Raw genomic sequence first — 27,643 nt, forward strand, 5'->3', positions numbered from 1 at the left:
AAAAACTTAAAATACCGTTTATGTTATTTTAAATGGTATTTTAAATTTCAAAAACTTAAATTTGAAATACAGTTTTTGAAAGTTTATTTCTACTACAAAGTAATACAATTTTGTATATCCTGAAAACTTGCTAAACTCACATGTTAATTCTACTATTTTCTAGATTCTGTAAGAGTTTCTACATAGATCATGACATTTGTGAGTAAAGACAATTTACTTCTTTTTCAAACTGGATGCATTTTGGTTGTTTGTTTTCTACCCTGTTACACTGGCTAGACTCTCCCAAGTATTGTTGAATTAAAATGGTGAAAAAGATATTCTTGCTTTATTTCTGATTTTAGGGAGAAAGCATTTCCTCTGTCACCATTAAGTATGTATTGGCAGTAGGTTTTATGTTGATGTCTTTTATCAAGGTGAATTAGTTTTTTTTTTTTCTATTTCTAGTAATCTGAAGATTTTTATCAGGAAGGGTTGTTGGATTTTGTCAGATGATTGTCATCTATTGAGATGATCATGTGTGTGTGTGGTTTTTTTTTTTTTTTTGTCTGCTGATGACAACATGGGATAAATTTATTCCTGGGATAAATTCCACTTGGTGAACCCATACTAGAATTCACCTTTCTCCAGACTCCTTGTTTTTTTTTTTGTGAAAGCCATTATCATTTGGGTTCTCTTTTATTTGGTGGCAGAAATGTTCAATCTTAACTGATTCAGGAGGAGAAGGAAGAGTCTTTGTAAGTTAACTTTGATTGAGGATATTTGTATGAAAAAGAAATTGGATAAACAATGTTTAAATTTTATTTAAAGTCAACAGCAGTGTCCGGTTGTTAGTAAGTGCTCAATAAACCCTTAAAAATAAATATAGATGGGTATGTGAATCTTGTAGTTCTTTTGTGGATGTAACTTGACATGAAGCAATCCTTCTAGCTTTAGCAATCCTGAAGTCCAGCTACTACCACTTCACAAATTTGATTCAGGGCTATTGATCATCATATTTAGTTAATCACATCGCACTTATCTCATTTCTACATAGTTATACACACAAAGGGAATTTTATTAGGATAACACCAGTGCCTTTAAAGAAGCTAAGTGAACTTTGCTACAGGGCACTTCCTTACGTTAAAAACCTGAGGAGATACCAATGAAACTCAGCCAGTCTTGTAAGGAGTATTTGTTGTGAATGATGGAAAAGCTTCTTTGAAAGCAGAGACTCTGTTATAGGGGAATTCCTGATCAAGCCATCCCAGGTATAGTTTGCAAATTCCTGGCAGACAGCAGATAAAGTTTTAATATTTCATTTTCCATGGAAGCTGAATGGATAGTTTCAACAGACTTTTTTGCCAATAGTTTGCACCTTTGCAAAATTGTAAATCATAGGTATTAGTGATCAGAAAACGAAATACATATTTTAAAATGACCACTTGCTTTTAATTTTGTGGGGAGGGAGGAAGAGGACTTCAATTAAAGGAATAGAAATGTCTTCTTCCTCTCTGTCCACACTGCCCCTAAATGAACATTTTTCTGAGATTTTGGTTGAAATTCCTACAGAAATTATATAATATAATGTTTTATTTATTTTTGCACTTAGCAAGAGTCATACATAATAACCAAATATTAGAGACTGCAGACCTTGAAATGGCAGAGAGGTTCTTTTGATTTCTGGATTTGCACACTTTGTGCCTGGCCCCTCTCAAAGTGTGAGATTATGGGAGAGATTAGATGTGATAAGACTTAGGGGGAAAAAAACGTCCTGGTTACTGGCAGAAATATGGTCAGAGGGAGCCATAAATGTAATAAAAAGAGATTTCTCAACTGCAGAAAAGAATCTTAGATTTTCCATCCAGATGGGCAACCCCCTAGGTGGGCTAATTTTGTAAGTCAATCAGACCCAAAGTGTATGTCTAGAGATTACAAAGAAAATAAATAGATCTGTGGGTCAGAAATGTCTCACTTGGTCTGAATTAGCTGCTTTTCTTTCTCACTCATTTTCACTAGTTGGTGTGTGTGTATCCCTGTTTTTCTTTCTTTGATTGGTAACACATTTACTATTAACTTTGATATAGTATAATTTTAGAAATACAGTTTGCATTTATTCATATTTTAAGCTGAATTTATTTATACTTGCTCCCTTCTTAAAAAAAAAAACAACTATAAGTGATTTACCGAAGAGACCATACACACACATGATGTATTTGTGTATATCTGTTCCATAGGCTTTTGGTAAAAATTCAGTAGTCATTGAACATCCACTGTGTTCAAGTCATCTTGAAGTTTATAAACCTGAATGAAACGTGATTCTTGATGCCTGAGTTTTGGTGTTACCTCATCTAGAAGGCGGAGAAGGCACTGGCACCCCACTCCAGTACTCTTGCCTGGAAAATCCCATGGACAGAGGAGCCTGGTAGGCTGCAGTCCATGAGGTCGCTAAGAGTCGGACACGACTGATCGACTTCACTTTCACTTTTCACTTTCATGCACTGGAGAAGGAAATGGCAACCCACTCCAGTGTTCTTGCCTGGAGAATCCCAGGGACGGGGGAGCCTGGTGGACTGCCGTCTATGGGGTCGTACAGAGTCGGACACGACTGAAGTGACTTAGCAGCAGCAGCAGCATCTAGAAGCAGTTAATTTTTAACAAGAGGGTAACAACTCCAGTCTCATATCAGAAGCACCTGGAGGGCTTGTTAAAAATATACCTGTCCAGGCCCTAGCTCTTAGCTTAGGGAAATTCTGATAATAGTCAGGGCCCATCCTGCAGTGCAGTTTTAACAACCTCCCCATGTGAATCTGATACAGGAACCAGGATTAAGAAACACTACTTTAAGCTAAGAAAGGACTAATCCCAGGACTGCAGCCACAAGTCAACCAGGTGGGTACCCTTGAAATCTACAAAGGGAGACGTGGCTAAACGCTTTTCTAAGGCTGTCTCTATTTCCACTGTTTCAGGATGGATAGCACAGTCTGAAGAGCACACAGGAAGGGCAAGGTTGGGCCCAGTCTTCTCTGTAAGACACCTGGAACAAGAGTGCTATAGAGGAATAAAACAGCTACAGCCAAAGACCTTCTCCAGAGCCTTTTCAAATGCTCTGTTCTTACTTCTCATGCAAAGCATGGTTGTGTAAATTTTCTCTTTCGTTCGACTGGAAAGTCTTTCTTTCTCTAGTCAAGGAACACAGTAACCCATTCGTAATAGCTATTTGACAGGTATTTGTTTTGAATCCTCCTTATCCAAATCCTGGGGTCTGACCAGGATGTATATATGTATATATCCATCTGCATGTTTGTAAATATCCATAAAAGTACATTTGTTTATAAAACATTTCAATTGCACAAAAGAATATGTGAATGTGTAACATACACAGGGAAAAAAGAATAAAACAAACACCCATGGACCCACACCCCAGTTTATGACGCAGGAAGTTGCCAATACCCATGAGGTCTCCTGTTGAACAGCTCCTGAAATTTAAATCAGAATGCGTGCATTCAATCATTGACTGATTGGCTAATTCATTCACTTGCCAAATGTGCCTGAGTGCCTACTAATCGATGTAGACGATTAGTATCTCTTCCATTGGAGTGGCGTGGGGTTGAGGGTCAAAAGTGACACTTCCCAAAGGTGCGCAAGCGGCCCTAACCCAGCCGGGCCCTCCAGAGCGGGCGTGGTTTCTGCGTGCAGACACTTTGGGCAGAAACTACTGGTCCCGGCAGTCCGCGGGGCGAGTGGGCGGAGCCGGGCCGGGGGCGGGGGCCGGGCGAGAGGGGGCATTGTGTCGGGAGCGCGGAGCTGCATTTGTCTGCTCTAGGTGCTGGTCGAGCTAGCGTCGTGATCGCCGGCGTAGAGCTGGAAGTGTCAGCGGCGATCACTGTCCCGGCGGGAGACCAAGTCCGAGCAACCACGCGCCCACTGGCCGCTATCGCTGGCAGGGGGCGGCGTGCCAGCGGAGCAACATGCAGATAGGCGCCCAGCGCCCTGACGACCCCTCCCGAGGAAAGGAGGCCGGGGCGGCGCTGGGGCGGCGGGGAGCATGAGGCAGGCCGGGGGGCGGCTCGGCTCGGAGCGCTGCTAGGGAGCGGCGCGCGCTGCACACTCGCCGGGGCGCAGCGGAGGGCGGGGAGCCGGGCTGGTCGCGCCAGCGGGCGGGAGCCGGCGCCGGGAGCTGTTCTGATTTCCGACGCGGACGCAGGGGGCCCGGAGCAGCCCCCTGCCCCGGCGTGCAGCCAACATGGGCAACGCCGGGAGCATGGATTCACAGCAGACCGATTTCAGGGCGCACAACGTGCCTTTGAAGCTACCGATGCCCGAGCCAGGTGAACTGGAGGAGCGATTTGCCATCGTGCTGGTGAGTGCGCGGCGGCGGCCGGGAGCCGGGCCCCGGGGCCCCAGACCAGGCGGTGCAGCTGACCCCCGCCCCCTCCCCTTCTCCCCGCGCCGGGAGCGAATCCCCGGTCCCAAGGGGGAGGCGCCCACTTCGCTTATTGTGGCCTCCCTTGGCCTCCTCTCCGTCCTCCTCCGGCCTCCCCGCTCCAAGCCTTCTTGGGGTCCCGGGATGGGGCACGGGGTTGGGGGTTGGCTGACTGGCCGGCCCCGAACCCATTGTCTGGCGGGAGAGGCACCTCGCGGCGCGTGTGCCGGGGAGGTGCGGCGTGGGCGTGAAGGGAAGGTGGCGCGGGCTTGGAGGAGGGGGCGGCTGGCCGCTAAGGCTTTTTGTTTAAGAAAAAAAACTCCCCGCAAACCCCGAGTCCTCGAGAACCATCCAGCGGGCGCCCAGCCGGGGCCCTGCGGGGTTCGGGGCTGATGGGCGCATGTGGCGGGTTGAGGGCGGCGCGGTGCGCGAAGGCGAACTTGGTGGCGGACGTCTGGCTTGGCCGAGGGGAGCTCCCCCAAAAGGGAAAGAGAAGGAAAGCCGCGGCAGTGCGGCGTCCCAGTCCCTAAGCGAGGAGGGGGACATCTGAAACCGGCGAGAGAGAAGCTTCGCCTCGGCGCGTTCCTTTTGGTCTTAAATGTTAAAACAAACCACAAAAATGTGCAGTTTTGCGGGGACGTGTTGCAAGCTGTCCTGACTCTAGGGATCCCTCCCCTCCCCTCCCCTCGCCAAATCTCTGACTCCCTCCCGGAATCCGCTTCTCCTAGCTTTCCAGCTTTGTAAATCTGAGACACTTGAAGACTCCTTTCTGCCTTTCCTTGCTGGGTGTAAGTTTCTGGGCCCCTCCCAGCCTGAGTCTGTCAGTGCTGTGAGCTCAGGAGGGTGTGGCGGTCTTCCCCCCGCCCCAGCCGACGTCTGGACCGCAGTTAGTCCCCAGACTTCGACTTTTAGTGTCCCAGCCTCTCTTAAGGGGTGTTGGGAGGGAAACAGGCAAGATTCGACGCGTTCTGATACTTGCACTGGTACGGTTGCCTTTTCCTAGCTAGTTACCTGTACCTCCTACAATGGTAGGCAGCAAGAGAAACTTGTGCTTAAGGCAGTCGAATTTCGCGTCTGCATACGGGATTTGGGCATGTAACCTCCCAACTTTGGGGATTGACCAGAGTCTGAAGAACGCTGGGACGTTGAAAAAGCCTTTCTTTAGACCCTTGAAAAGGACTGGTTTAATATGGGGACTGTTCTGGATGGCAGATTAGCTTTGTGCTCTTTGGAAGAAGAGCCCACGAGCTTTTTCACACGACAGGAAACTCCGTGGTGGCTGTGGCGAGATGGATGAGGCTGCCTGTCGTGCACTCCGTGGTCTGAGATCTCACACAGCTGCTCCCATTGTTGTGCAGAATGAAACACCCTGAAATGGAACTGCATAGGCTTAATTACTTTAGAAGGCAGCCTGGGTGCAAACTTGGCCTGTCTTTCCAGGGATAAACCTTTTTGGTTCAAAATCCTCTTTCTACCAGACTACATGGTTCTTACCTCCTAGCCTTGGGTGTTCTGTCTTAACGTCCATGCTGTGCTGGGTGGGTGTGCGTGTGCGGGTTGTGTGTGCTGGGTGTGTGTGTGTGTACACTTGAAGTGGGGGGGGCCAGTGACACAGCCTGGGTGGGTGGGTGGGTGTGTGTGTGCTGGGTGTGTGTGTGTGTGTGTGTACGGTACACTTGAAGTGGGAGGGCCAGTGACGCAGGCAAACCAGATAATAACAATAATGCAATTAAGTTCTCAACTGGGATAGCATGTTTTGCATGAGCTTTGAGTTACCCTGCTGATTAATGACACATGGTATGAATTACCCTTTAGGAAAATAATGTCCCATCATTAATATGGTGGATCTGTGTTACTGTTAAATCTAGAAGGCACAGATTTAGTATATAGAAATTCATGTTTCTACCTCTCAAGCTCTTTGTGGCAGTGGTTACTGTGTAGCTCCTTTTACTCTGTCATACACAAGCACTGGATGCGGTTCCTTTCTTTAACTGTTTATAATATTTTGCACCTTTCAAAACAAACCAACAACAAAACTAAAAAGTACCAGGCTGACCTTTTTTGGGTTAAGACAAAGCTTTTGGGAAAGTATCAGCTTGGGAGCCCTCTTGTTAGGGATGCACTTGGACCATTGATGTGGTGTTCTATGTAACTCCCTAGTCAGCTCCAGCTGCTGTTCGGAGATCTGTAGGGGGAGTTAAAAGGAATCCTTTTTATGGGCTGATAGAAGTACAGAGTTACGGCGACTTCTCTTGTGGTCAGTTTTTTTCTAAAGGTGTCCATGTGATGCTCTCAACTGTGCTTTTTCTTCATGAATTACTTAACAGATCAGCTCAAACCATTTAATTCTGGAGATCAAGCTTGAAGGACAGGTTATAGGTAGTAATGTTCAAAGCATGTGTATGGAGGAATTCTCTGCCCTCACACAGTGGGAATCCTTTGGGCATTATTGACACTAGTTTTATTTCCTATATGATAAAGATCATGTAAGTTTTTGGGAGGAAAACTGGATAGTAATACTGTATAGAAAAGTATACAAATACCTCATTGTAAACATGGCTTGCAGCAATGATTGAGCCCTCAGACATGGAAAGTAATTCCTCTCACCCCACCAAGCTCTAGAATATTTAAAGCACTGAGGAAGAGTAAATAAAAATTTGAATAACAGAAGTCCATCTATTTATCAAAAATCTTGAGATAAAACCTACTCAGTGACTATCCCCTCATCAGTCCATATAAGTTAAACTGTGTATATCTAGAAAAGTACTGGGCATGAATGGAAAGATGAGAGAGTGAAAGATTGCTGAATTAAGAACAGTGAAGGGATAGACTCTAAAAAGTTCTTTTAACAGGAAAAAAATGGAATTCTTGAATAGAGATTTCAGTTACTGAACTTCCGTAGTTAATGGCTAGTAAAAATTGGATCCAAATCTTGAGTTAAAAACCTCCTAAAGAATCTTCTCCCTCCCTGAACTTGTGTTCATTATTACAATGATAGTTATAAACCTTATATTTAAGGGAAACAATTACTGACTCCTTTATACACTTAACTATTGGCATCCTTGGACCTCCCTGTCAGATAGAGCTATAAGGTAATGTACCTTTGTGTGTGTACAATGTTTGCGTTGCACTCTTCCATGGAAGTGTTTCATAAATTATAAATTCAGTCATCTGCTTCAGTCTTTGTTCCTTTAAGATATTTTGTCTTTATTTTGTATATTTTATGAGTAATATTGGCTGTTGTTTTTGGGTCCCGCACATTTATAATTATCCAAGTGATTATTACATTTGTTAAACTTTGTCTAATTGTTGGGCATGCACACACACACACACACACAATACTCCCATGACCTTTATTCTCAGAGATGATGCTCTGAAAGTGATTTTTGGGTGTGGTGAACAAGTGATTGTCCAAGAATAACTCTTTGGACATTAGATGCTCTGTGTATTGTTCACTGATTTTTGGCTTGCCATCACTGTTTACAATTTAAAATGTAAGCCCCTCAATCCCTGTGTCTAGGAGCTGTCCCTTCTGAGTCTCAGAGGAAAAGATAAATTGTAAGCCCTCCATCCCAGCTGCCATATCTGTGTGATAGCAGATGTCAGGCTACTCTGCGAGCAGATTCAAAAACACAGATTTGGAAGTGATGGCTTAGGGCTGTAGTATCTTATGTTTAACACCAGGAACTACTTTGGTGTGTGATTAGTTTGAGTCGGTTTCCTTTTCAGTTTTTTTCTTGGCCCTGAGGTTGAATGTGGTCACCATACTTAGGAAGAAATGGGAACATTTTCTGAACATCTACTCTGAGTATGCCCTATGCTTCCCTGTTCTCACTTAATCCTCACAATGACTCCAGCTATCAGCAATATTAAAGATGAGGAACTAAGATTACTTAAATTGACTGAAGTTACTTAAGTTATTAGATACCCAGTCTAGGATTTTTAACCCAGATTTGTATCTCTACTCCCTGCCTCCCCACCCACCCCCGATATTATATTATGCTTCCTTCGGCTTACAACTGGTAAGAAAGAACAAGAACAGAAAGGCCTGGAACTAGCAATAAAGCTGTTTAAAAAAAAAAAACTTGAATCTGGTAAGTACAAGTTTCAAAACTATAAAGTTGGCAGAAATGTCTTCGAAGCGACCCAAGTGCGGTGTACTTAATGTTTCTCTTTAGATGTCATTCATTTTGGCATCTTCACTGTGCTATTCTGTTTTTAGGCATGGAGTTAAATATCGATTTGGTCCAAAAGTGTACTTTTCAGTTTTTCCTTTCAAGGCAGACTTGAACTGCCTTTTTTGGGAAGTCTGGACTTCCCAGAGCAGAGGGGAGAGATAGCCTGTCAGTGTGATGCATGCACTCCAAATGTAATGACTTGTGAAAAGGACAAGGAAGGTCAGGTTTTAACATTTCAATCTATTTCCCTCTGCATGATGTTGTTCCTTTTCAACCTCTTCCATGGAGAGCCTTTGCCATGAAGTCCACGGAGCAGATGGATGGGTAGGAGTGAAGTTAGGCCATCATCAGAGGCATGCTGATTTATTTTCTCGCTTTTCTCCTGTTGAGAGGGAAAAGGCGAGTGAGAAGGGGGAAGGATGGAGTGTTGTTACTACCTCTTCCAGGCAGTAACCCCTGAATTGTTTTATTTTCCAGAGTGGGAATATATGTGTACAGTGGTACTTTTCATCATTATCAGGGTGCATTTCCAATAATTTTCTAAAAATCTCAATAAAAACTGAAGGTATATTTGGGTTTCTAAGGTAGGGTTGATCAAAAGCTTTTCTCTGAATTATAAATGCTTGGCTCCATTGGGAGACTGGCAGCTGCATTAAACTGATGAAATGCAGAGGGGAGTGGGTATGCTTGCCCTTAACCCTTCAGTGATAAGAATTACTTGCACATGTGGCCTTTGATTTAGCAAAGAGCATTGGCCCCAGGAGTGGCAGATGTAGTTTCTAGAATCATCATCTCCTGCACCAACTTGGGCAAATGATCTTTCCTGTGATCCTTGGTTTTTCTCCTCTGTAAATGGGAATACCGTTTGACAAAACTGTTAGGATAGTCATGAGATTTTTGAAATCATAGCTCTTGAAAGTGTAAAATTTCTGAAACATTATATTGTGATCCATTAGCCGACTTCTCATTGATGTTTTGTGTAGAAGAGTGAGCTGTAGTTTGTGTTGTATGGAGAGGAGCATTTCCATGGTGGATGACTGAAAGTCACATAAGCATAAGAAAAAGTGTTTTTAATATTTAGAGTTGTCAAAAATTGGAGAAGGAGCTTCCCAATTAGCATTGCTAAGACAGAAGCTGTATGAAAAATGCTGATAATTGGAAAGTCTTTCTGAGCCCAGGATCCAGCTAGTGAATGCCTTGCGTGGTACCTTTCTTGGGGCAGGTCTGCTAACTGCAGGTGTTGGAAATAGAATTATAGCATCCAAGACTGGGGAAGGATCTCCTTGAAGGCTCCTCCTGGGCTCAAAGAAGCAAAAAAGTAGTATAGGCTCATGCTTGTTTCTGGAAATTCATTCAATTTTATAAAAGCTGTGTCCTGGAGAACTTGGTCTTCATGAACTGTGCTCTTTTCATACTTAGGGTTTGGGGAGTAAGGACAAGGTGAAGTGGGCTTCCTGGTCCTTGTATCTGAGCAAGTAACAGATAAAAAGTGGCTAACTAGTGAGGCACTGAGGCCAGATGGTTGTGTCTCCTTTGCAAGAGAGCGCTAGAACCTGGACTCCTCTTAGAAAGGCAGTGAATCCCTGTAAAAGCACAGACTGGAATTGCTTAGGAGGGAAGGTGGGCTCCCAGGTATGCAGATGCTTGGCAGCCCCCATCTTGTAGACAGGCTCTTCGTCTCTAGAGTGGGGACCTTTCCTACTTTCTTTCATTGTAAGAAATCTACCCATAGACGTTGGGGTTCCTGGTCTCTACAGAGAGGCTCCTGCATCCTCTTGGTTCTCACCTACCTGAACAGTATAGGTGGAGGTGACTCACCTCCTTTAGGATGTCTTGTCTTTCCTTTAGGATGGTGTCTGCTCAGACTGCAGGGTGATCTTCCCACTCCTCCCTAGTCACCCCATCCTCTTTTCTCTGCCAGCCGCCCTTCCAACACAACACCACGGACTATGCCTTTTCCGGTGGATGGGATATAATTTGGAAGGGATGTCTGAGAAAGAGCTGGTAGGTCAGAGAGTTGTTTCCTGAACTGTGGGTCAACTGAGGTCCACAAACATGGACCAGGATGGCTCGAAATTGGGAAAAACCAAGTCCCTACTTTGGAAGTATGGTGGTATTTGTTGTGGACAGAAGAGTACTTTCTTTTCACACTCTTAAACTGACCAAGGAAACATGCCCAGTGGCATCAGAGCTCGGGTGGGCACCTTGTCACAAACTCTCTATAGTTTCAATGGCACACCAAAGCTGTTTCCCTGGACACATCTTCATCACTCTTATGCCACCTGGAACTGACTTCAGTGACTCTTGTTTCACATGTAACCTTTGTCTACTTTTCTTGTTTGCTGAAGAAGCTTTGTTGCATTGATAAGCTGCTATATCCATTGCCCCAGAAGCTGAAAGCTTTGAGGTGTCTAGTCCTTGCTGTCTCCAGGAGTAACCTCCCTTGACTGACTTCTGTATGGTAGATGGTGCACCAGACTTGGTTTATCCTTGAAACTTGTTGGCTTTGGGAACAGTGTCAAGTCGTTCACATTTTGGCCCCATGTCTGTGCTGGTCAGTCACCTCTCTAAGGTCCTGCCTTGTGTTGAGGCTTTGCTCAGGAACCTGCCCTCTCTCCCTTGGTGTTTCTTGTCCCTGTGAAGTTTGGCTGAGTACTTTATTTAAAGTAGGTGACAAAGGGATTGACAAGCCAAATTGGTGCTTTTCAAACTTGGCAAAGTCAGCATCACCTGGGACCCTCAAAAAGACAGGTGCCCGGGTCCCACCTCCAGAGATTCTGATCAGTTCCTCTGGAGTGTGACCTGGGTGTCAGAATTTTTAAAGCTCCTCAGATGTGAGTGTGCAGCCCTGGTTGAGAGCCACGTGCCAGAGTCGTTTTTCTTCTCTCCCTCTCTGCCCCAGAGACCAAGCATAAGAGTTAAAACCAAAGTGAAAATCTAGAGAAATTAGGCAAAGTTGAGGAGGGTTAAAAAAAAAAAAAGCTCCTAAAGATACTTGATTCAACCAAAAGCACCAAGATGAGAAATATAAGATAAGAAAAAAGAGATGGGTCAAAGCCTGTTGAATATTAGTTGTTTTTTTTTTTTTGAATATTAGTTTTATTTAACTAGGCATTTAAGAAATGGCTGTCAAATAATCATAATGATAATTTGCAGAGGAAGTTCTATACATCATAGCTTAAGAGTGAACAGTGACCCTGAGGTTTACTACTGGGATAGAACAATCAATAAATCAATTGTATTTTTGCTTAGGCCTCTATTCTCAAGCCTAATTTTTTTGTTGGTTCAGTGCAGGCTTTTTGCTTTGATCTCTGGTTTTACCACTTACAAAGACTTGATGAGCTTGGCTTCCTGGAGTGAAATTCAAATATACTTGTGAAATGTAAACAACGTTCGTTTATTAAGACTCCTATAATCAAGGCAAATTGGCATGCTTATATGAGCAATTAGCTTTGAGAATAGAAAGATAAATAGGATGCTAGGTCAAGAATGAGCCGATTGTTCTCAGTGTAAGACTCTAGTTATTCCTTTAATAGTTATAAGCAAATAGACATTCCCCTTATTCTTAATCTTTAGCGTTTGGGGTTAGGGGAACAACATACATGGTTTTCTCAGCTGAAAGAATAGAAGCAATTATTGGCTCATTTTCATCTGGAAATATAAATCTTCCTAGGTAGTTGGTTTATGAGCATATGAAGCTTCCTAGTATTTGGGAGAGGGCAAAAGAAGGCATGGATTTAGATGGGAATATTAAAGAATAACGGAATTTTACTTTGGAGAAGGTTAAGAAGATGATTTTTACAGTGGCAAAAAGATTGCAAATAATCTCATCTGCCTTCAGTGAACAGTGATCTTTGTGTGTGTGTAGGAGGAAGCCTTAGGATAACCAGGAGAAGCTAGATAGAACATGATTGGACCTGCACCGTGGCAACATTGCTCTATGAATTCAGTACCACTTAATATCTTGTTTGTGGAAAGTTGGGAAACCTACATGGAAAGGTGATGAATGTGTAAAATATTTAATAGGTTTGCAGGTCACTTTGAGTTCTTAACCCTCTCAGTCCCCAGTATGTTCAGCCTTCTGCTGCTTCCAGGGAAGCTTTTCCTCTTTAGCGACAGTTTTGCTCAATGAGGATTGTTTCCCCAAGGACTTCTGCCTGATGAACCTAGTAAGTCAGTTCAGGCCAGATGTCTTCAGACCAGGATGCTATAAACTTGAAACTGGTGATTTTCCAGGCGTGACCCATGATCGTCTTTCTATTGCCCACTAATGAAGCCATCTAGATGTGAACCCTGGGAGACTTAGAACTGTGTGGCCTCCTGGGCATGTGGGACCATTCAGCTTCTCCAGTGTCCTTTCACTGTAGAAGTTTTGAGCCTCAGGGTAGGCTTTTTGGAAAGCATTGATTTGGATGAGAAATCTTCAGATCATCTGAGAGTTTACCATGTCTCAGTTCAGTCGCTCAGTCATGTCTGACTCTTTGCGACCCCATGAATCGCAGCACGCCAGGCCTCCCTGTCCACCACCAACTCCCAGAGTTTACTGAAACTCATGTCCATCGAGTCAGTGATGCCATCCAGCCATCTCATCCTCTGTCGTCCCCTTCTCCTCCTGCCCCCAGTCCCTCCCAGCATCAGAGTCTTTTCCAATGAGTCAACTCTTCGCATGAAGTGGCCAAAGTATTGGAGTTTCAGCTTCAGCATCAGTCCTTCCAATGAACACCCAGGACTGATCTCCTTTAGGATGGACTGGTTGGATCTCCTTGCTGTCCAAGGGACTCTCAAGAGTCTTCTCCAACATCACAGTTCAAAAGCATCAAGTTTTCGGTGCTCAGCTTTCTTCACAGTCCAACTCTCACATCCATACATGACCACTGGAAAAACTGTAGCCTTGACTAGATGGACCTTTGTTGGCAAAGTAATGTCTTTGCTTTTTAATATGCTATCTAGGTTGGTCATGACTTTCCTTCCAAGGAGTAAGTGTCTTTTAATTTCATGGCTGCAGTCACCATCTGCAGTGATTTTGGAGCCCACAAAAATAAAGTCTGACACTGTTTCGCCATCTATTTCCCATGAAGTGATGGGACCAGATGCCATGATCTTAGTTTTCTGAATGTTGAGCTTTAAGCCAACTTTTTCACTCTCCTCTTTCACTTTCATCAAGAGTACCAGGTCTCAGTCTTCATTTAATGGAGTAATTTTTTAACATTAGACAGCTGTATTTTATTTCACCAGTAATTGTCAGAAATTTCATTAACTTTGCTATAAATTTCTTTTTGTTGTTCTTTGGGATGGTATCTCCTAATCATCCTTAACATTTTTTTTTATTGGCGAGTAATGTACAAACGGAAATGGGCCTTTTTCATCAGTGTACAGACTGATGGATTTTCACAGAGTGAAAACAATGCTGTAACCAGCTTGGGTTCAGGAATCAGAGTCGCGGTCTCCCTGTTTTTCACATAAGGTTTGACTTGGCTCCTTGCCTCCCCAGCCGCAGTTGCTCACCTGAACTTACTTTTGGAGTGGCCAGACTTACGTGGCAGAAAATAGGCCACAGGATTGTGCCTTGTGGTCTGATTCTAAATGGCTCTAACCATGAGGTTTCTACCACTTCCTTTGAGAGATTTCTTCAGTTCAATCAGGCCTCACCCTTAGGAGATATTGACATTACAACATCTTACTGTTGCTTTCAGTTACATCATCATCGATAACCATAATGGTATTTTTATTTTTTTGGTAGAGTATCTCTGGTTTTCATAATACTGAGAAAAATATATTTTGATTTGTGTTCCTAGAATAAAGCATGAATGGGGGTGGGATTTCCACAGTGACAACGAGTACGTGCCCTTTGTGCCCTTGGAATTAGGCATTTGCAAATACAGGTTTTGTGTATTCACTTTGAAGCCTAAGTTTCAGCCTTTAGGTTTTTGCCATCATGATGACTCGTTTGAAATATTAAAAATGTAAGATTAATGTTAAGATATATTAAAAAATATAAGATTGTGAATCTCATCTTTTGGTTCAGTTTTCTCATCAGAACCCTGTTATGCTACTTTAGACATTGATCCAGTTTGAGAAGCTCTTTGGCCATGTTTGTTGTCAATGGTTTACCTTCCATCCTCTCCTCTGTAACTTCTATAGCCCCTGCTCCCCTCCCACACCTGCTTTCTCATTGAAGCCTTCCACAGTCTGACCTCATAGCTCAGTCGGTAAAAAATCTGCCTGCAATGCAAGAGACCCAGGTTCAATTCCTGGGTCAGGAAGATACCCTGGAAGAAGGAAATGGCCACCCACTCCAGTATTCTTGCCTGGAGAACCCCACGGACAGAGGAGCCTGGCGAGCTACAGTCCATGGGATTGCAAGAGTCGGACACGACTTGGCGACTGAAACCACCACAGTCTGGCCAGACCCATCTTCTCTCCTGTTTACTTTGTACACCCTGACGTGGCCTTTATGTCTGCTCGTAGAGCAGGCTTGTACTTTCCCGCCGCTATGTCTTTCCTCACGTGATTCTCTTGCACACGATGTACTCCCTTTGCTTATTTGCTCCTTAAAATTATATCTGGTGTTCAGGGTTCTTCTGAAATCCCATCTCTTTCTCATGTCCTTATGGATCCAGCATCAACTTGGGGGAGGTGGGAAAAACAACTCCTTTCTTTGATCTCTTTATAGTGTGATTTATTTCTTTTACTTATGAGGCCTGGGATTAAGTATCACCTTGTGTGAGGTGTGTCTGTAAAATAAGGGGATGCTTTTATGTGTAGCTTTGTAGCTACTCATTACCCTGTTGGCCATCTGTTTGTGTCCCTGTTTTATTTGCGAGCTTGCACTGTGGGCTCCTGGAAGCCAAGGATCACATCTTACAGGTCCTGGCAGTTTCTCCTTGTCCAGCGCAGTGTTTGGCCCAGGGAAAGGTCTTAGCAGATAATTACTGACTTGATCAGAGAACTGTGCCTGCTGAAACAGGCCTGGGAATTGACTAGCTGCTCCAAGAACCTATCTAGCTGGCCCTTCTGGGCTGATTGTTAATTGCACATAACTTGCTTTTGTGTTGAAATGACACTTTGTCGCAGCTTCTCACTCATCTTGGTACTCCGCATAGCACTTGACTGTAGTAGGTGCCCAGGAACACTAAGCATTCAGAGATGATAAGTTGGCATCATGCTTTTGCCTGACTCCTTACGGAAAACTGGTGAATCAGAAGAGGAGGAAGGCAGTGGAAATGACCAAAGGAGGTCCGTGGTTTTTCACTGTTTCGAAGCCAGATTGGTGTGTCATGATGAGCTGTCATCAAGTGAGTGGTGGAACTGTACTGTGGGGCTTTCCTTAAGTGAAATGTCCTTCACAATATTCCCTTCGTTGTTGGGAGTCAGGCAGGTCTCAGTGAGCAGCATTCCTTACTGTAGTATTTTAGTGCTTTGTTGTTTGTGAAGTGTTTGCAAATAATTGCAATTCTCAGAGTTCTTAATCCATGAGGGCCTGAAGGTATGTGGCTTGAAGTTACCGAAGAAGGTGGAGAGGTTGGTGAGCTCATCCTAGGTCCTCCATCACTAAAACTCCACGGGCATTCCAGGGTCAAATAAGATGCTGTTTATGTTTTCTGTGCTTTATACGCCTATCTTTAATGCTCTTGGCAGCCCTTGGAGGGAGATACGATCTTCCTTTTACAAATGAGGCAGTGAGGCTCAGAGTGATAAGGTGGGTGCTTCCTAAGGATGGAGGCACGATTTGAATCCAGGCCTGTCTGATGAGAGAACGGGCTAATTTCTACTGTATCACATGCATATTTTCAAGTTAGTTATGAAGTCCTTAAATGTTGGCCTCTTATTCTTCACTCTTCATGTACCCCCTAGACTAAATTCACTCACATAAAAGCTGTCCCTTGAGTATATGAGTCTTGCATCGATATAGTGATAGATGTTCTGGGCTCTGAGGGTTGAGAGGCTGATGTATTAATCGCTCAGTTGTGTCCACACGACTCTTTGTGATCCCACAAACTATAGCCCTCCAGGCTTCTCTGTTTATGGGATTCTCCAAGCAAGAATACTGGAGAGGATTGCCATTCCCTTCTCTAGAGGATCTTCCCAACCCAGGGATCAAACTCGGGTCTTGTGCATTGCAGGCAGATTCCTTACCATTTGAGCTACAGGGAAGTCCTGAGGGTTGAGAGGGAAAGCATCATTTCTGTGTTTTGAGTGTTCAGAAACAGTTTCCTTGGAATAGGAAGTGGAGCAATGCTAGCTTTGTCCCAACCACTGCTAGACGACACTTTTTATTCTACATTGTGCAGTTTTGCTCACGTGTCACTGCTTAAGAAGGGTTTATACCTTAATTAGACAGTCTGGAAGTGTTTATCGAGCACTTGCTATGTGCTAGGCAGTGTTGTGGGCTCTAGAGGATGTGGAGCTGCATGAGGCCCACCGGTTGTCTGCCCTCAAGGAGCTTACATTCCAGCAGTGGGAAGGGGTGGTGGGGGCAGCCAGACGTGAAAGGGGTGCATCATGCATGCTTGCATGCGTGCTCAGTGGTGTCTGACTTTCCGTGACCCGTGGCCTATAGCCTGCCAGTCTCTTCTGTCCATGGGATTCTCCAGGCAAGAATACTGGAGTGGGTTGCCATTTCCTTCTCCAGTGGATCTTCCCGACCCAAGGATTGAACCCAGATCTCCTGTGTCTCCTGCCTTGGCACAGAGACATAAATGGACCTGAATTTCCAATGCTGGGAAGTGCTGTGAGGAGAATAAAGTAGGTGTTGTGAGGTGGCTTCCTCTCATTTAAGATCTGACTGATTCATAATTACACGGCGATAGAAATCACAGGGGTAATTGCTTCTGGGGAGAGAGACTGAGGCACACTAAATTCCTAGAGTGATGAACATGTTCTAATCTAGGCTGGAGTGTTGGTTTTACAAATGTAACCTGTCAAAAATCATCAGATTGTACACTGTAGATGTGAATTTCACAGCATAAAATTGACTTTCATTAAAAAAAAAATCTAAGATCTGACTGATGGGGGTCAGGCAGGGATGAGCCCACAAGCAGGTGTAATTAGGGCTTGATTTGTCAAGCCTTAGGGCCAGGAGGGGGTTCCTCGGACCCCGGGGCAGCCGAAGGGAACAGCAAGAGGAATGTCCCCTGTTCATATGGCTTCAGACTTGATGTGTGGGGAAACCTCCGGGAGCCTGGGCCCCGGGGCTGCAGGAGGCGGTTCGCTTTGCCGCAGCGAAGCTACTCCTTGTGTTAATAATTGGCTCTGTCGTCACAGCTCTCTGCCACTTGTTGAATTCAATAGATTTTTGAACAAACTGCAGTCTTGTCACTGTTCTGGATCGGGGAGACATCCAGTTGGGGAATGGAATGTTTGATGAGTGTAGCAGTGCACTTCTCAGTAAAGGCCCTCTGAAGGCACCCAGGACTTGGAATGGCCCATTTTATCTGCTTAAAGCCATGGGTTGAAATGCAGCTTTTTTTTTTAAAGCTATTATTTGCTGCTAGTTTGTTGCTCAGACCTTTCTCTTTATTTTTCTTTCTTTCCTTAAGAATTTTTATGTACTTTTAAGGAGCATATGACAATTTTACATAAAAGTTTGAATCAGAAGTTAAAAAGTAAGGTAAGTTGGTATAGTGAATTATCCCTGAAGTCCCTTGAGTGGCTCATCAGGGTAGTGTATGCATGATTCTGGATAAACAACCTTGGATAGTAGTTCTCGGGCGTGTTAAAGTCTGAGACCTCTGAGCTTGACTGAAGGAGAAGCCGCAGAAGAAAAGTCCCTGTGCAGATGTCAGGTCCGCCCGACTGTTTGCCTCTCAGACCCCCAGCAGTGACCGGACAGTGGGTGGGAATGCTGTGACATCTTCCTGTGTTAGACTTACTCCATTCAGTACCCCACTAAACCTTTTAATACATATCAGGGAAGTTGTTTCTTGTGAGGATTTTTAAGGCAGCCCTCAAGTTAAATGTGGGTTGGATACGTGAACAGCAGTAGTAATGGTAAAGGTCACTGACTGTGCATTTCTTGGGCTTCCCCAGTGGCTCAGATGGTAAAGAATCTGCCTGCAATGTAGGATAGCCAGGTTCGACCCCTGGGTTGGGAAGATCCCCTGGAGGAGGGCATGGCAACTCACTCCAGTATTCTTGCCTGGAGAATCCTACGGACAGAGGAGCCTGGCGGGCTACAGTCCATGGGCTCAAGTTAAGTGTGGTTGGGTGCATGAACAGCAGGATTAACAGTAAAGGGCACTGATTGCACGTTTCTTTAATTTCTTCTTTCAACATGAAAGATGACCCAAGACACCTGAAAGGTAGGGATCACCCTGTTTCATCCAGGAGAAGCTCAGGATTCTAGAAGTGAAGGAACTTGCCCGAGGACACACATTTCTAGGAGATACTGGAGCTGAAAATCAAACTTTGCTAACTCTAAAGCTGTGCTCCTAACATACTGTTTTCTCTCAATTATGAAAGTATAATACAAATATACATATAAACGTTGTGGTTCAGAGCAAATTGAAAACGCTGTGAGGACAAATTCAGTAACTTTTTAGTCTATAGTAATTTTGTTGGTATATACCCAGAAACAAGCATAACTATATGTCCTTCAAAAAAGAAAATTGAAGATAAAATAAGAACTGAATGAATAAGCCACTGTCCACTGTTGAAATAGTAAAGGCCAAGTAAGCTTGTGATCAAATTGGCTTTTTTCTAGTAACAGTTGTCCTCTGAAGGCTTTCTGAAGGCTCTCTTTCAGGCAACTGTCTCTGAACCTTTGTTTTTTTACATCTCCCTAGTAAAATGGCTGTGTTGTTACAGCTTGAAGGCTTGGAATAAGCCTTTTGATCACCCCTCAGTGATAACCCACAGTCTTAGACTTCCTTGGGAAGGATTAACCCTATTATCTTGTATTAATCAGCTTGATGTGGGGTTGCTTATTTTTAATAAAACCCATGTCATCCCATTCATTTCATTCAACAAATGTTTTTTAAAAAATTAATTTGTTTGTGCTAGATCTTAGTTGCTACACATGGGATTTTTTTTTTTTTTTTTTACATGGGATGTTTAGTTGTGGCATGTGAACTCTTAGTTGCAGCATGTGGGATCTAGAGACCTGAACCCAGGCCTCTGCATTGGGAGCAGAGACTTAGCCGCTGAACCACCAGGGAAGTGCCTCAGCAAATGTTTATTTTTGTGTATTTGCTCCAAGCTAGGCACTGTTAAAACTTCGGGAGTTGGTGATGGACAGGGAAGCCTGGCGTGCTGCAGTCTATGGGGTCACGATACCATGGGGTCAGTTGGATACAACTGAGCGACTGAACTGAACTGAGGCACTGTTAAGATGCTGTAACACAAAGGTGCATAATGCATCATCTCTCCCTTTGAGGAGTTAATTGCCTAGTGGGAGAGGTAGGCAGAAAATGGAAATAATGGTGTTTTTAAAGTGTTTATCATATATTTATGTGCCATATATCTAATGGGCTCTGTAGAAGGGTGTGTTAAGGGTAAAGTCTGCTGAATCTTGACAGGTTAACACATACGGCCCAAGGTTGTAACTCAACCCAGGGATTGAACCCCAGTCTCCTGCATCTCCTGCATTGGCAGGTGGATTCTTTAACTGCACCACTTGGTAACCTGGTATCCTTTTAATCTGCCTTTATTAAAGTGTTAATTTGAGGGAATAGCTGTGGACTCATCAAATGGGACTCCTGTGTATCTCACGGATGACTTTAGTGAAATCATTAAATGTGAAGAGCGAGGTCTGGTCCATTGTGTGCAGCCTGTGCTTGGGTATTTTATCCTGACTTTTTTTGTCCTTTCTAGAAGAAAAAGCCTGTTGTTCAGGGCATTGGGTTGTTCCATTTCAGAGCTAATGAAAGTGTTAACATCTTCATAATTGGAGCTGACGAGCACCATGCAATGTACCGCAGTGTGACCCATAGGCAGCTGGTTCACATGAGAAAATACGCTCAAGGTCATGACCATCTGGGCCTTAAAGAAACTGCGGTTGGTGTTTTGTTTGGCTTCAGCTTCAATCTGGGATGGGCGGAGTCATTCGGACTTTATTCTGAATTCCAGTAGTGGCAGGAAAAAAAAAAGGATTTATGTAACTGGTGTGTAGATGGCCTTCTGCTTGAGATAAGAGCATTGTCCAATAAAAGCTTCGTCCTTGTTTCAAATCAAGAATAGAGTGTCACCTGACTCGACCTAGGAAACAAAGTCATAAGTCACTACATGCTGGATTCCCCCAGTAACCTCTTGCTCTATATTTTTTTCAGAAGATTCCTTATTTGTTTGATTATCTTATCTACACAGTAAATCTTGCTGAATCAAAGCTTATGAAACCGAGCCCAGTCCCAAATCAGATCAGTATACTAACAGCATCCTGAAGTGGGAGCCTAGAATTTTCTGAAGATGCTTTTACACACTTTTTTTCTTATTCACTTTCCAAGGAGGGAGATTGTTCTTTTTCTCTCTGCTGATAAATGTCACTTATGCCCTAAATTTTATGGTGGCATTCTACTTTTTAAAGTTACTGAGATAAAAGAGTATTTGATAGAACTGTCAGACTAGTATGATAACATGTTCTATTCCCAGACCCTTGAGGGTTCTTAAGTCTCATGAGCTGAAGCTGTGTGCATGTTTTTTCTCGGTGCCCTATTTCCATATCAAATAGCCTTAGTTTTTGGATTTTAGTAATGAAGATATGAACCCAATCTGTCAGGCTTATTATGCCCTTTATTGTAGTCCTTAGTCAGCTTAGAATTGCACGAAAGGCAGTAATAAGCCAACTCTAAGAAGGTCCAGATGAAAAGGATTATAACATGGTACAGAAATATTAGCATGCCCACCCCAGCGGAGTGACTCATTCCTTTTGGAGTATCCATTTGACAGCTTTTTTGAATCACACACCAATCACAATGTTGGTGTTTTTGGCGGAGTGCTAGACTTTTACCCTAACGTTCATAATGGTCACTGCCAAAAGGGAACAAAGAGGAGAATCGTAAATGAAACATAATAGCATCACAAACATTTATTTTTTTTCTTGAGCAGAAACAAAATTGGGAATTAGCTGATGACTTTTCCATTACAACCCCCCCACCCCACCCCCCTGAGAAAACCACCACTTATCCCAAAGAAAATAAGACGCTTGTGGGTCATCCCCCATCTTTGGCTGTTGCAACTATGCTTCTTATGCTAGTTTCCATTCAAGAGTTTCACTTCCCAAGCCCTCTCCTCTAGAAATCATTCTTTTAGAGCTTAAGGGTTTTCTCCTGATGTCTTGGTGACTAAGCTTTCTTTGGGCTTGTTCCACCTTGGACTGCATGTTGTCCTTCTGGGAAGAAACTCCCGTGCACTTCAAAGGAGCAGTGGATACACAGGGTGTACCCAGAAATAAAACTTTGACCCTTTGTCTCTCGTCTTTTCATCTCTCTCTTAACAGGCATCCTTCTCTTCTGTGCAGACAGACCCTTGTAATCATTGTCGTCTGTCCTGCTGTTGAATGGTTTGCATCCCTGCTGTAAATATGTGCTGCAGTTTTATGCAGAGATCTCCTTCCATGCAGTTTAGTGAGGTGCATGTGGACTTTCCGGCCTGTGTCCTTCACTATGGAGCGTCCCATGTGGTTCAGTGGGTAAAGAATCTGCCTGCTATGCAGGAGACCTAGGTTAGATCCCTGGGCTGGGAAGATCCCCTGAAGAAGGAAATGGAAACTCCAGTATTCTTGCCTGGAGAATCCCCATGGACAGAGGAGCCTGGCGGTCCATAGTCTATAGGGTCACAAAGAGTCAGGAACGACAGAGTGCACATGCTTCACTGTGAGAAATTGTTCTAATGGATATGTTCTTTTTTTTTTTTTTAATTTAACTTTTTGTTTTGTATTGAGGTATAGCCAATTAACATGCTGTGATAGTTTCAAGTGAACAGCAAGGGACCCAGCCAAATGGATACATGTATGTGTTCTCCCCCAAACTTCCCTCCTCTCCAGGCTGCCATATAACATTGAGCAGAGTTCTGGGTGCTGTACAGTAGTAGGTCCTTGTTGGTTATCTGTTTTAAATATAGCAGTGTGTACATGTCCATTTCAAACTCCCTGACTATCCCTTCCTTGCTCCCCGGCCCTGCAACCACAAGTTCATCCTGTTAGTCCGCGAGTCTGTTTCTGTTTTATAATGTAAGTTCCTTTGTATTATTTCTTTTTAGATTCCATAGATAAGGGATGTCTTACGATATTTCTTCTCTGAATTTTTCAATCAGAATGACCATCTCTGGGTCCATCCATGTTGCTGCAGGTGGCATTATTTGATTCTTTTTAATGGCTGAGTAATATTTAATGGAAATGTTCTTAATGAAATAGACTTGACATTAGAGAATAGTAGGATGAAATACCCACAGCCCTGTAGAAATACTGTCCAAGCTTCTCTGTCCTCTTCTTCCTTCCTTATTCGGAGGAAACCTATCATGAATTGTCATGTATCCTTCCCCTGTGGCTCAGTGGTAAAGAATCTGCCTGCAGTGTAGGAGACTCAGGAGATGCTGGTTTAATCTCTGGGTCAGGAAGAGCCTTGGAGGAGGGCATGGCAACCCACTCCAGTATTCTTGCCTGGAGAATCCAATGGACAAAGGGGCCTAGCAGGCTGCAGCCCATGGGATCGCAAAGAGTTGGACACAACTGAGTAAGCATGCACTCCCCATGCACATTTGACAAAAAGTTTATAGAAATGGTATCTTAAGTCTTGTGTCCTTTTGGATCTTTGTGAAGGAGTCTTTTGGGCCTAGAAAAGAGAACAACAGTCTCAAAGGCCCCTTGCTGAATCATCTAACTTCGGAGAAAGCAAAGCATAACTTTAGTTCCATCCTGATGCTCCAGGCCAGCTGCATCTATCTGGAACTTATCACCCCCTGTCCAAAAACCTACCACCCCCTACACCCGCCCAAAAGACTTATCACCCCCTGCCCAACTACAAGTGTCATCTCAACAAAAGAATACTCAAAATATCCCGCCTGATTGACGTTTCCCTTATCGCTTCCACAAACCTCCCTATAAGTATGAAGCCTCCCTGATCCCTTTCGGCGCTCAGCCTGGTCGTTAGGCCAACTGTCGCCCCTCCTTGCCTGAATAAAGGTAACCTACTTCTGTTGAGGTCGTCTTTCCTTTTCTGCCTCGCTGGAACTGTACCTTACATTTTGTACATTTGGTTAGAGAAGTATTCACTTTGATGCATGAAGCTCTGGATCAGTTGACTTTTGAGTCATATTCATTGGGTTCCATAAGTCATTTACTGTTGGTCTTCATTGTTCGTGGATTCTAGCTTTGCAAATTTGCCTATTTGGTGAACATTTGTTTATAGTCCCAAAGTCAGTACTTGTGGCGCTTTTGTGGTCATTCATGGATCACAGGGTGGTGAATAATTTGAGTCACCCGATGAGCAGTTTTCCAGCCGAGGTCGAAGAAGTGACTGTTTGCTTCTTCTTTCCGCTCTCTGTCAATGAGTGTCCTTTTGTATTTTGTTTAGTGACATTTTTCACATTTTTGGTGCTTTTTGCTGGTGATTTTGCTGAGCAAAATGGCCTCTAAGTGGAGTGCTAAGTGCAGTCTAGTGTTCCTGAGTGCAAGCTGACTGAAATGTTCTTATGGAGAAAGAACTGTGTTGGATAAGCTCTGTTCAGACATGACTTAGCTGTTGGGTTGAGTTCAATGGTAATGAATCAACAATATGTATTATAGTAACATTAAACAGAAATGCACATAACCGTTTTATGTATTGATGTGACCAGAGGCTCAGAGAAACCTGACCAGTGGTGAGGTAGGACCTACCCGGGGACCATCTTGGCTTTGGTATTGAATTGCTAAGCCATCTTTGATTTAGGTGGAGGGATTCTTAATATTCAGCTATTTTTTTTTGTCACCAATTACAAAGATATTGAATAATTTTGGGAGAAGGGGAAATTTTGTAGGTTCTGTCTTACCCTGTTTATTTGCTCAAGTGAGGATTCCCAGGTTGCGCTGGTGGTAAAGAACTCAACTGCCAATGCAGGAAAGGTTAAGAGATGGGAGCTTTATCCCTGGGTTGGGAAGATGCCCTGGAGGAGGGCATGGCAACCCACTCCAGTATTCTTGCCTGGGAAATCCCATGGACAGAGGAGCCTGGCAGGCTACAGTTCTTGGGGTTGCAAAGAGTCAGACACGGCTGAAGCGACTTAGTGTGCGCACACACACACACACACACACACACACACGCACGAAATGCAATAATAATCTTTACCAGTTTTTGAGGACTTTATATGAGTCAAGCACTCTGAGTACTCCACATGTATTTCTCAGAATAATCCTGTGTTATTGTAGTAATTTACTTAGTAAATGGTTGAGTGTGATTTGAACCAGGCCACTCTGACTCCATAGCACACGTTCAGCTACTTTGTACCCTCTTGGTGAAGATAGAGGGTGGGATGGGGTGAGGGTGGGGTGTGGACTGAGGCTAGGGGTGAGGGCTAAGTGGGTGTGGAGTAGATATCACTTGGAAGGTGCCATCTGTCAATAACAAACTGTGGACTGTGACCCCAAAGGACTGCTTATTGGAATGCCACTACTTGTGTTAATTTCTTATTATGAGATAGGAGAAACTGCAACCAAAGCATAATAAAGGGAGTTCTATAAGCTACCAATAGCATCATCATTCTTCAGATCTGGAGATCTCACTTGCTCCTAGGAAGGTGAATGAACTCTATGAGATTCACTTCTCAGTAAGGTGAATGAGAACATTGATGTCATTTCTTAGAATCAGGGACTTTTTTCTTATTAATAAATGATCTATGTTTTTATCTTCTGAAAATAAATCTTCATGGCCGAACTTGAAAGAATTAAGTTTATTCTTTGAATCATGGTCTTTCTCATTCTTGAACGCAGCTGAAGCTACAATATTTTTCTGTTCTTGGCCTAATATGTACAAGTTGTGTAAATCCAAATAAAAAACAAATTTCATAAAGTAATACTTTACTAAGTGGATTGTACTCCAGTTTTTTAATACCATTATATTCTTTAAAAACATGGTTGTCTTATTTTAGATGGAAAAGATCTGTTATATGATAACTAAATTCCAGGAATTGTTTGTAATATAATATTGAAGCAACCTGGTCAGATATCATTTAAATCCCTCAGCTCGTTAAAGCCCACACCAAAGAAATTGTTTACTCCTTAGATTTGATCTTCAGACTCTTCCTTAGGTCTTTGATGAGTTGCCAATGTCTATTCCTTGTGGTTATGCTAAGATTGGAAACATTTGCTTTATAAAATTTTTGACTCCTTAATAAACAGTGAAGGAGAATTAAGATTCAAGAGGGTATTGAGAAGAGGGCTTAATTTTAGCAGGTATGGTAATATCTTTGGATCTGTAGCCTTTTTTTTTTTTTTCTAGAAGAACATCTGGAAAATACTACACTTACTCAGTAAAAGAAACTTTTTCATTCTGATAACTTGTGATTTATGTCTCCTAGTTTTGCCTGTGTGGTGGGAATTGGGATAATGATAACACAGTTGTGCAAAGTTTTGCCTGAAATTTAGCTTGATAGCTTCACTTAATTTTAACTCAGTGAAATGCTTCCACTAAAATAAAAATGAGAAGCAGAAGTCACAGGGCAGGCTTTTGGGGTATCTGCTAAGTTGTTAGTGAGCCATTTCTGAGGCTGTATTTTTGCTTTCTTTCGCATATACTTCTAAACTTTCTGATAACTATAGATAATTGTCCTCGTTTATTATGTCTGTGTTTCTGCTCACATCTGCTCCTCCTCAACAGGAAAATAGATCACAATGGAAGGTGGTTTGATACTTTGTTTCTGTGTGCCTTTACATTTGTAGACCTTTACAGGTAGCACCCTTCTCAACAAATCATTCACATTCCTGGGTTTATGTTTCTGATTTACAGTTTAACTGTGAGGACCAGAGACTTAAACCCAGGGATTTTAACCTTGCCAGTCACATCCCTGGGATCTCCTGTGTTTTAACTTTATCATCTGCAAATAGGAATAAATACTGCCCTTACCATCTCAGAGCATTAATATGGGGAAAATCCTGCAAAGAGCTTTGGTAGAAGGAAATTCTTTGATGCCTAATAATGTGAAAAGAGGAGTTACACTTGACTGCAAAGTCATGTTACTGTAACATTACCAAATAGAACAGCGGTTTATATTCAACGCGACTGCTAAACACATTTAAAAGTAATTTTTTCTACTAATGCAAATAATATATTCTCAGGTGGAGGATTGGGAAATGCAGTTTAGAGATAAATGTGGACATTTCTAATTCCATTGCCTAGCGATAAGCACTGGTAACTATTTTGGTGTACATATTTCCAGTATGGTTTGTTTTCTCGTGTGCATCCATATCATGAACATCTTTAATTTGAATTTCTGAGTTCTTGCAAATTGTTACAGTGATGGGCATTGCACAGTTGATTTAACCAGTTGCTTCTTGTTTGAGTTTCAGGATGGTCTGTCTCTTAAACTCCACCTAGATGAATATCCATGTAGCTGAGTCTTGGCACGCATTCTAAATCATTTCCTTAGGATGACGTTGGATACAGTTTAAAGAGGCAGTTCAGAGTGTTTAAAATAAAACAGGCATTAGGAGAATTAGATTCGACTTTTAACTTTGCCACTCATTGTGTTTGTAATCTTTAAATCACTTTCTTTCCTTTAAATCTTTAAATCATTTTTCTTTCTCAGTCACAGGTAAAATGAGTGAGCTCCTGAAGGGGATTTTAATTCTGACTGCAGTCATTTGGGATATTTTACAGCTAAGGAAACTAGAACCAAAATGGATTGTGGTGTCTCCTCTAATGAATTCTGTGTTTGGTTTCCTCTTTTTTTTTTTTTTTTTGTGCTATAGCAGATACTGAGCAGCCTGTGGTGCTTTAAGAGTCATGATCATTGATAATCACTGATGATAATTATTTGTGTCTGAAGCTGAGCCTATTCTGACTTCAGGAAGCCCCTTCATTGACAAAATTTCACTTACTGAGTTATTGCTTAGTTTACCATTGTTTCCTCTCAAAGTCAGTCCCGTCTGCTGATGAAT

The 27,643-nt window shown here is 43.0% G+C and overlaps 1 protein-coding gene across 5 annotated transcripts in view; it reads left to right on the forward strand.

Annotated features, from left to right (window-relative positions):
- The first annotated feature begins 3,751 nt into the window (after window positions 1-3,751).
- The window catches only part of FMNL2 (formin like 2), a 327,626-nt gene continuing 303,734 nt past the window's right edge, over window positions 3,752-27,643 (forward strand). For all 5 annotated transcript variants that reach the window (XM_043487455.1, XM_043487458.1, XM_043487457.1 and 2 more), the window contains exon 1: window positions 3,752-4,339. In XM_043487455.1, the coding sequence (XP_043343390.1) occupies window positions 4,223-4,339 (117 nt within the window). In that variant the 5' untranslated portion in view covers window positions 3,752-4,222. The remainder of the gene's footprint in view (window positions 4,340-27,643) is intronic.

This window comes from Cervus canadensis, chromosome 15 (assembly GCF_019320065.1).
Source record: "Cervus canadensis isolate Bull #8, Minnesota chromosome 15, ASM1932006v1, whole genome shotgun sequence".
Classification (NCBI taxonomy): Eukaryota; Metazoa; Chordata; class Mammalia; order Artiodactyla; family Cervidae; genus Cervus; species Cervus canadensis.